The 10,665-nt window shown below is 37.2% G+C and overlaps 1 protein-coding gene across 3 annotated transcripts in view; it reads left to right on the plus strand.

Moving 5' to 3' along the window:
• GIPC2 (GIPC PDZ domain containing family member 2) overlaps positions 1-7,846 on the plus strand; it is a 29,454-nt gene extending 21,608 nt beyond the window's left edge. For all 3 annotated transcript variants that reach the window (XM_044432435.1, XM_044432433.1, XM_044432436.1), the window contains exons 5-6: positions 2,860-2,941; positions 6,885-7,846. In XM_044432435.1, coding sequence (XP_044288370.1) covers positions 2,860-2,941; positions 6,885-7,036 — 234 coding nt within the window. In that variant the 3' untranslated portion in view covers positions 7,037-7,846. The remainder of the gene's footprint in view (positions 1-2,859; positions 2,942-6,884) is intronic.
• The last annotated feature ends 2,819 nt before the right edge of the window (positions 7,847-10,665 follow it).

The raw sequence follows: 10,665 nt of genomic DNA on the forward strand, positions 1-10,665 counted from the left end.
CAGATGTCTGCACTCCTCTGAACTTGGAGGACTGGAGTATCTTGTGTAGAGAGGGAGAAGCATGGATGCAAAGGTTGCCTCTGTGCTCCTCCCTCTTTGCAAAGCATCTGGGTAGCCTATTTTGGCCATGTAACTGCAGTATTTTAGAGGGGGAGGGAATACAGCTGAGATGCCACCATATCTTGGTCTTCTCTCCTCCCTTTTCTGACCTCAGAGAAACAGTCAGCACAGCTTTTTTTCTTCCTGGCTGCAACAGGGTGGTGGGGAATTAAAAGTGCAGATCCCCATCTCCCAGCTCAGAGTCCTTTTCCAGTCTTGCATCTGTGAATCTGAATGATCCTATGACCATCTAGGCCCTGTCTAGGGACCATAGGATTTCTTTGCTCATATTTCAAATGCAACTTTAGTTTATGTAAGGATTGTTTGTAGCAAGAGTCCCAGATACTTTGTAGTGTGGACTCAGTCCTCTGACTAATAACAGAAAGAATTGAATAGCACATTTTGGATTGGATAACAGGGTGTTGCAGGGTTCCAACCTTCCAGTCTTGACTTTAAAGGTTTAGGTAGCACCTGTGCGTTTTTTCCTTTTTTATTCTAGAGTAAGCATGGAGGGTGTAGGAATCAACCCTTCTCCCATTCCACCCTTGCACCTGCACATGGCATTCCAAATAATGATCATTGTCACTCCTTGACAGTATAAATTGCATGTGCAGATGTCTGATTCAAAGCAAGTTTCCAGAGTCTCCATCTTCGTCTCTGTCCGCCTGTCTGTCTGTCTCTCTGTGTGGGTGGGTGCATTAAAGCCTTCCCTATTCCCATGCTAGGGTCCCAATTCATGTTAAGCCCCCTGAACTTCATGGAAAAAGTGGTTTCTCCTACCAGTTTTAAGGAGTTAAAAGGAGTTTGTATTCTGGACATTTAAAGTAATTTAAACCATTACTGTGAAACTTGCTGTTTTTTGTATAAATGTGATTCACAGAATACTTTTCCTCCAGGTGGCAGAAATACAAGCAAGGAAAAGGCAATAAAAATAAAGGGACCAGGAAACATAAGTGAAAAATCTGTAGCAATGTATAGCAATGCATTATTTTGATGTTACTACTTTTTCAAATGTCTGCAGGGCTAGATATTTGCTTTAAAAAAAGAAAGATACTAGACTTGCAATTCTTACCCAAAGACTAGATTCTGTGTCATATTGCATGCATTTTATGTTTATGGAATTGCTTGGCGCAGTGCTTTGTAAACTGCATTCAGATCAAGCTAGCAACACTTAATTCTAATTACAATCAGTGTAAAAAGACTTCTGCTGCATTGTTTTCAATGGCACTAATGGTGCAATCCTAAAATTAGGCAAGGGCTGTCCGAGGATCTATTTAATATAGTGTAAGCACTGCTCCACCAATGGAGAGGAAGGCCCATGGGCAGAAGAGCATTTATGCTTGCAGAACCTTCCAATAAGCCTGAAGATGTCCTATGATATTTGTGGTGGGAAGTTAATGTCTCAGAGAAGGAGACATTAACTGTGCTTAGAAGTGGAAGCAGGATCATTCTGTTAAGGTATAATTAACTTACCTCAGTGGGTAGGGAAAAATGGAAAAGGGCCAAAGAAAGGTAAGAACATCTCACCCCCATCCTGCTAGCATCAAGCTTAGGAAGTGGCCAAATCTTGTGGTATAATCTCTTCTCCCACCATTATAGGATTGCTTTGTTAAAGTGATTAACTTAGCCTGGATCCAGTCCTGTATAAGAATATTGCAAAGAGTATTATTTTGCTGAATATTCCCAAAAGCATAAGGTTGACTGTAATGATTTAAAATTATATGAGTGTGTTCCTTTAAATGTGGGTCAGTTTCTGAAAGGCAAGGGGATAAAAGAGGGGGATGAGTGGGTCAGGTGACTGGTTGGTGACTGAGAGTGGTTGGTGACTGAGAGTGTGTGGCTGGATCTTGGATGTGTGTGAAGAGAGAGGAGAGAAAGAAGGCAAAAAGTTATTGGACAGCCATCAGTTAGCACACAGAATTGTGGTTTGTCAGAAGTATACAGGATCTGTAGAGGCAGCCTACTCATTAGAATCCTAGCACATGCTGTGAAAAGCATGTAATATTCTAAAGAAGGAATACTTAGAGGACATACTAGTGACTAGGGAGAGTCAAAACCTAATATTGTCAAGTATTATAAGGGTATGAGAGATAGAAGCTGACAGAAACCTGAGTGCAGGAGAGAAGGGAAGATCTGTGTGAGGAGTCTTTGTGAAGACAAAGAGTGATATACCTCAGTCAGAAATTGTTATTCTACATTGTTCTACTCTGTAAGGAAGTTCGTTACTGAGCATCTCGAAACCAATACACTTCCTGCACAAATAAAGTTTAATTTTGTTATTGAATCTTCATTATAAGCTGTTTGAATATCAGCACCTCATCCTCAGTACCACATAGTTCAACAAAGAAGCATTATAGCTTGGGCAGAATACTGTGGGAATGGTTAATTAATAAGATTGGAATACAATTCCTGGTGGCAGCGTTACATACCAAGAGAAAGAGAGGGAAATATCAAGGACTTAAAGACATGCCATATCCACACAAAGAGTGACATTGACCTTGTCTTGAAGTTTTAGAATTCAACTGACAGTATATTTCATTGATTATTTAGATTGTACAAATCTCAGTTTAAGACAGCAATCCTACGTCCACTTACCTGGGAGCAAGTCGTATTGGACTCAATAGACATGTATGGGATTGTACTATTAGTTAGTGCAAGTAGATTTAATTTAAAATATTGAAACTATAAACATTCTAATGGAATTCATTTTGTATTGCTCATATAAAACTTTTCAATGTGTGTTTTCTTGCTTTGATAAAGCCTTCAGATGTTGAAGAAAAAGCTACCAAAAAGGTAGATGACCTTCTGGAAATGTATATGGGAATAAGAGATCTCGAACTAGGTGAGCCTCTATGCAGCTAAGTCTCATTTCTAGTTGCACTGAACACCTGCCACAATCAAAGTCTCTCACCGTAATCAAAGTCTACACCAGTTGTCAAATGACTTTGTTTATCGAGTGTGGAACTAGTCACTCATATAAAAAATGAGGATGTAAAGCAAGGGAGCAACATGAGTATATTTTGTAATTTAAAACAGCTCTTAAATCTAAATTTCATCTCTCTCTCTCTCTCTCTCTCTCAAAATTGGCAATCACAGATATGCTACTTAATATAATGTCAGTTTGTTGGTTTTGGTGCAATGTCAAACCATGGTTGCAGACGTGATCAATTACCCATGGGAATGAAATAGAAAAATTAATTTGTTCTGATAATTCCAATTACTATTCAGGTAGGAATTTCATTTTTATATTCATGTTAGATAACCATGCAGTGAACAGACAAGATTACCATTGCCCTGCTCCCATTGTATTAGATTCAGAAAATAGCTTTACACCTAGCTGCTCTAGCTCATTAATTTGCTGACAGCTTCAGTGATATCAGTTTCTACAAAGTAAAAACTATAAAATATAACTAAGAGGTTATTGATAATGCCTTAATATTTGAGTAGCTGGGTGAGCAGATCAAGTGTGGACCAAATCAGGCATGTATTTTTGATATTATATTGGATATTACATGAGTAAACTTGTTATAATAAATGTAATCTTTATTTTGAACCATGAACAAATTATTTGAATGGAAGATAAATTTAAAGTTGTATGGACTGTAAGAAATCCAATTCTTCATACTACCAAAATATTTCCATCTGAATGATTTCATTGCATCTGAATATTATTCTTCAGTTGGTTTTTCAAAAGGTGCCTGTTTTAGGGGCACACTCTGCATAGCTTTTTTTTCATAAAGTCTGGAAATGAAGCACACTTCACTTGGAAATCAATCTAATCAAAACCAATGAAATTGCCAATTAAATGCACTTTAATGATGCTACTTTAAGTTATATGTGGAGGCTGTAAAAAGTATTTATCTCAAGCAAAAATGTTTTGTCATAATGTTTGGCAGCAGCACTGAGATGCTGCCTTTGTTTCAGTGAACAGATAGGGAGAAATGGTTTTGCAAGATTAAAATTACTTTATTCTATTTTTCTGGAAGAAATCCTTAAAACTAAACAATGTGCATGAAAATCCACTCCTTTCCTGTTACACTATTAACAGAAGCAGACTAAATGTCGCAGCGGTTCTTTCCATGTATTGAACTAAAAAAACAACCTCCTGCTCTAGTTAAGTGCACCCACGATCCAGTAACTATGGGTACACCTGCATTTAGAGCAGTTCTTTATATTTTTATTTAAAAGTACACATTAAAATACATCTAATATGTAATAGTTGTGCATAGCTGTATATGGCAGTTCATCTAAGTGACCACTAGAGACCAGTACTTGACTGTTGAATATCAACATAGCACTTCATGAAAAAGTGAGAACTGAAATATATTTGATTATATAGTCTTAATAAGAATTTCCTTGCTAAGCATAATTTGTGCAATGAAGACAATTACTAAAGCTCTGATAGTTACAAAGAAGAGCTTATTTGTAAGGTTCATGTGTTTGCAACTTCAGATGTAATATGTTAGAGCAAAATCTTTTATTCTAAGATAGTTTTCAAGTGATATTTGAGTGTCAGATATACTGTATTAGCATCCTTATTTGGCACACAGCTCAGTTTTTCTTGCACACATTAGTCTAAATCTGAACAATCACAAACTGCAGAAGAAAATAGATTAGTGTTGTTCTATGAACTCCTGTGCAAGTGCACCTGGAACACCTCTTTTTAGTGCTGCACCAGTAGATGTTCATGTTTCAGTATGAAATATGGTGCAGAAGGAAGATACAGGCAATAGCAGGTAAATTTAATCTGGCCAGAATAAACACAAGGTTCAGACAACACAATTACTCACACTCAAGGGTTTAGTTTGGGTTGAACCATGGGTTGTTACTAAACTGTGAGTTGTCATGTTGTCTGTGCCCAGCTGAGATTAAAAACAAACAAACAAACACACAAGGTGAAGTGTCCACAGTTCACAACCCAGCAACAAACCATGGTTCTCGTCATGGTTGTTAGCACTTCAGCAATAACCCATGATCCAATGAAGATCTTTATTCAAACTTTCCATGTAGGTTATTGACTGGGTTCAAGTGATGGTGTGGACAACCCATAGTTCAGAACCCAGAAATAAATTCTAGGTTCTCTTGATTGTTTGTTACCATGGCTGGGTTAACTCACATTCCAACAACAGTTCTTGGTTCAATAACAGACAATGGTTCAGCAACAACCAGCACTCAAGCCATGTAGTCCTCACTTTGCTCCAGCGTGAATGGAACTCTGTCTAGTGCAAGTCTGGGTCAAACAAAATGTGTATGTTCTCATTGTGTATATTAAATCAGGGATGGCAAATGCCATATAGCCCTCCATATGTCGTTGGGATACAATTCCCACCATCACTGGCTGTGCCCGCTGGGACTGATGGGGCTGATGGGAGTTTTTAATCTAGAAATATCAGGAGGGACCCACTTTCCCCAACCTTGAGGTCCTTATGCTGCACATTGGCATTTTAAACAGGTTTCTGTTTATCCTGAAACTTATGTCCTAAAATGTTACAGATAATATCATAAGGAAAAAGAAAATCTGGAAGAAATGCAGGAAATCTAGGGCAACCTTAAAGGCTTTGCCCAGGAGATTAAACTCATCAAATGTGTATAACAGCACAAAATGAAATTAATAATTTCCCCCAGTGATGTGAATGGTTTTCTCTTTTTCAGAAGCCCTGTGTTGTTTTTCCTGTTTGTGGTATATACAGTTTTCTTTGTATATTTTAAAAAATATAATAGTAATCCTGTGTGTTAGGTGAAACTGAAACAGATTGACGATAAAGCTGCTCAGATTCGAGTAATGACTAAGAGAGAATATGAGTCTGGTTCTGTTATACCAAGCCTAGGACACTGTGAAATGTCAACTAAACTGCTTTTGCCATAGTTTATGGGCACTTTCACTATGAGAGAGATGGAAATATTCCAGTACACTTACCAGCAAGCTTCATGTATCCCTTTTCAACCAGGGCTAAAGGTGGGGCCCTGCCAAATTTGTGTGATTGTTTGAGTTCTACAAAACCACAACTGCAGCTTCGACTAATGCAAGAGTTATTTAATATCTGGGGAGTCATTTCCCACAGTTTGGGAAAGCCTGGCCTTAGAAGTGTATCATGGACTTTCAAAGCCAAACTAAACCTGCATGTAATCATGCATTGTGTGGTAATTTTACTGTACCTTTATTTACTTTTGAGTAAGAATATGTAGTCCCGATTTAGGTGAGTACCTTGGCACTTGCGTATGTGTTGGGGGGCTGGTGGGTAAACCCTCATGCCCCCTGTTTTGCTCTCTACTTCTTATGAAGGGCATAGAATTTCAGGACAAAACTGAATGTGGGGATGCTTAAGCACCCCACTCTCTGTGTTTAACTGAATGTGCAGCTGGACTGATTTCGTGCAGTTGTAATAAAATAAAATACAATACAATAAAATGCAGGACTAACAAAACTTTTATTTTGTTGGGAATATGGACTTTGGTCTTCTCCTTTTCATTTGGAAAATTTTGGGAGGTGCTAATGCATTAGGGATAGGCAAAAGGTGAAAACAGAGCTTAGAATACACCCTGCCCCCAACCCTGAATGCCCCAGCCCCAGTCTGAATTGACTTTGTGCAATTAAGAGAAATAAAGCTATCCAGAGTAGCTACACTGCATGAGATTAGATGAATTCATGAATGTTTTCTCATATTTTTAATTTAGATTTCTGTCAAATACACTTTTTTCCAAAAAACAAAATATAAATATCTTAATAGCTATGACATCTGATAGTGCTGTTTATGAAAACAGTTTTCTTGTATTTTTATTTTTAGCTGCAACAATGGTAGAGGCTGGAAAAGGCAAGAACAACCCGGATGTCTTTGCAGTTGCACTTGATGAAGCTTTAGGAGACTTTGCATTTCCGGATGAATTTGTCTTTGACGTGTGGGGAGCCATAGGTGATGCAATGCAAGGACGATTATAATGAGAATCCCAATTGTGTCAATCATCCAGAGGCAGAAAACATGCAGCCATATACATGGCATGGGATATATAACTTGTCTGCTGAGTAGAAGTATTTGAATAATCAGAATATTGGATAAATAATGTTTGGCAGTCATACACTTGTCTTTCAGAGTGAAGATGGATTCATAACTGTACTGTAGCAAAGCTTTTATCCTGATGTAGCATTTAACTTAAAATGCCCATTTGAATTCTTTGCAAAACAGTATTCTTTGGGTACTCACCTGGCATATTAATTTTTCTGACAGTCAAGAGGTTATCATAACAATCTTATAAAATTGATTGCATTTCTGATATCAAAAGAAATATTGCTAGGAGTTGCTGAAGTTGAGCAAAATTTAATTGAAGAAAGAACTGCTAATCCACATCCTCTTTTTCATAATTCTTTCACATGTCTTCCCCATGGATATGGTGTTTTATTTCCACCCCTTCTTCCCTTAAAACAGTACTTTATGCGAGGGATTCTGTGAGGATAGGGGAAGACCATAGTATAAAGGAGAGGTCATTGATTGCTGGGGTAAAATTCATGCTTTGAACATACTCATTCAGTCTCTGATGCCTCTGGTTAAAGGAACTTGGAAAGGGCTGGAGATGTCAGAGACATTGAAAACTGCTGCCAGTCAGAGTAAACAATACTGAATTAGATAGTTTATCAGTATAAAGTAATGTCTTATTTTAAATGTTTATGTTATTGTACAGCCATCAGAAAAAATATTAACTATGTTTACAATGGTATTATTAAGAATAAAAGTTGTAGAACTTTGGCACTTTTCAGAAGAGATTCTTAAATCAGTTTTTGCTTTTCCCAGTATTGTATATCAAGGTAAAAAGAAAAAGAAAGATAAAATGTACCTTCAATTTAAAATGAATTATCCTTTTCTATGAATGCTATTCCAGCTGATACATTCTAGATTAAAATACATTTTCAATGTCACTTATGACACTAGAATCCTTCCTCATATGTACTGCTGAGGGTGGGGTATGTGCGCTTAGATGAATACATACCTTGGGAACAAAATCCCTAATTTAAATAGTCTTTTCCTATTCCCAAGTAGAAAATCTTAGAAAAGTGAAGTTAAAAAAACTCTTTAATATTTAGGCACACAGATCTTTAGGACTTTTTGTAGGAACTACTACTAAGTTGCAGGAAAGGTTAAAATGGACATACCTAAAGCAGGTAGTATATATTTCATGACCAACTGCATACATGAGAACTGAGCAAATGCATATGTTTCATGCTACCCCATTTTTTTTGATGATTTTTATAGAGACAAAGTTTTCTAGGGCGTCTGTGTAGGTAACCTTTATGATCATTGCCCCACTATTGTATGACAATATGTTAGTCATTTTTTTAAAAAGCAGAAGTAATTTGTAAACATTTCTTCTTCTTCTTCTCTATTACATTTCTATACTGCCAGTAGCTGAAGCTGTCTGGGCGGTTCACATTAAATCACATATCCAGATTTCAACCAGACCTGACCCTGCTTAGCTTCCACTATTATGCAGGATCAGGCACTTCAGGCTATTTATGTCACAAAAACAATGTAAATGTGCTTAATTTTTAGCATTTGATTTCTTTAATACAGTTTTTGTAAATCTTGGAATACTGAGAAATTCCTAATGTGCCAATAATTTAAAAGAGAGAAAGAGAAATTAGGTTAATGGAGTGTGTCTCTTTGAACTACTATTGTTAGACAGAAAGGAAAGACTGATAATTCTCAACTATAGAGAGATATAGCTAATTATGAATAACGGCTCTTTAGTCACTTCAAAGATGAGTGCAGTAGCCCCTTGGAATGATTTTCAAAGATATTGGAAAAGGAAACTCTCATTTTTCACCATTTAACTTTGGAACTGTCAAGTTGACAGTCTCCTTGAAGCACAGTGAGTTTTGGGCACAACTGAATGCCTTCCATTGCATATGTATATAAGTGTGCCCTGCAAACAACGTAAGACCATAAAACTTCACCCTTAATCTGACCTTGATACCAAAGAAAAGGACAGAATTGTGCAACCAGTAAAATCTTGAGCATTTTAGGACTAGATTATGTGGGAACCATCTCATATGGATGGAAAGGGACTAAGATACTTTATTGTAGGAAAATAAATTACATCATCCTGAAAACATGATTCTTGATGATATGTGTATCTTTTGACATACCTTTATAAAGCATATGGTCCAGTTCATACAATCACTTTACCCCACTGTGTTTGCATAGGGAACTTGCAAGTTTTGCTCAATCTACTTTATATGAATATGGCTTTTGCGTGATTTCTGGGTGCTGAAGAAACAATGAAGGCAGTACCTTTCAAAAGCAGAATACTGGAATTGCTTGACAGATACGACTTTTATCATAGTAGAATATTTATAATAGGGGAGGGCATCTGTTTTAATCTGATTTAGATGTTTCTGGTGATTCTATGCAAGAAATCAAATAATTTCTTTTTTGTTTGTAGCTGCCCTAACTGGCTCCATGCCACAACCTGGTGGAAAAGGTAATCCAAATGCTTGTGACAAACTGGAAAATGTCAGTACAAAATTATAGTACAGTAGATCTGACACAAGGGGAAGTCCAGGAACCCAATATACTATTTAAACCATTTTATTTTAAAATAATTGGAATTAAAGTTGGTGACCCATCTTTATAGAGCATCTGTTTATATGGATAACTGCCTGTCCACTTCAATTTCAACCTCTCTTTCTCATATGTACGCTACTTTGCTGTGTATTGTGCTATACTTCGAATTCAGATAATCACTTGTGAAAAAACTACTGTATAGTTAGGATACAATCCTATATCTGCTGGAGGAAGTCAGGAATGTTTGGAATCCCAGTTCTGACCTTGAAGATGTGCTCTGAAGTTGGAGCTGGAAGTACAACTCCAAAGTGCCCTCCTTCTACCACCATAGCTGGTATGGGAAATACGATACCAGTTGTGTCTCCCACATTAGTCTAGCCTCAAGGCTGGTGTTAAGAGGGCTAGGGAGGGAAAGCATGAAGCTTCTGGTGATGCTGCAGCCTCTTCTATTCATGAGCAGGGTCAACAGATTTAGATGGCTGAAATTGGCTGTCTACATCTTTTCAAGGATGGGAGAGCTGTGCATGGACCTCTGTGTCCATGTTGTACACGCCCTTGATAGGATGCCTCTAATCTCTGAGTTTGGAGGGTTCCAGTTAGCCACATTAGATTGCACTGTTTATTTTAGATTTATGTGATTCTGAATTCTGTGAAACTGGATTAGTCTTTGTTTTCCATATCCTCTGCCATTCAGGTTGTATTTTATGCAGTCCAGAAGGATTATTAGAGACATACAGAACAATTCACAGTTGCTAATGTTTAAGCCAATGTCTCTCTGGAGGCAAACTAAAAACAGTTGTAACTTGGCCAAATCTTGAATCTTCACAATATTTTTTCTCTATTTGGTAGCTAATTAAATAAATCTAAGAAACTCTATTTTCTAGATTTCTTTCAAAGTTTACTGCTCACGGTCTAAGGTGTACTTTTGTAAGAATCTAAGAGACATGAACACATCCATCTTTCACTCAAAGTGAGCAAAATTACATGGGAATCTGATTGCAGCTTGCTAAAT

This window comes from Varanus komodoensis, unplaced genomic scaffold (assembly GCF_004798865.1).
Source record: "Varanus komodoensis strain SLA01 unplaced genomic scaffold, ASM479886v1 scaffold24, whole genome shotgun sequence".
In the NCBI taxonomy this organism is placed as follows: domain Eukaryota; kingdom Metazoa; phylum Chordata; class Lepidosauria; order Squamata; family Varanidae; genus Varanus; species Varanus komodoensis.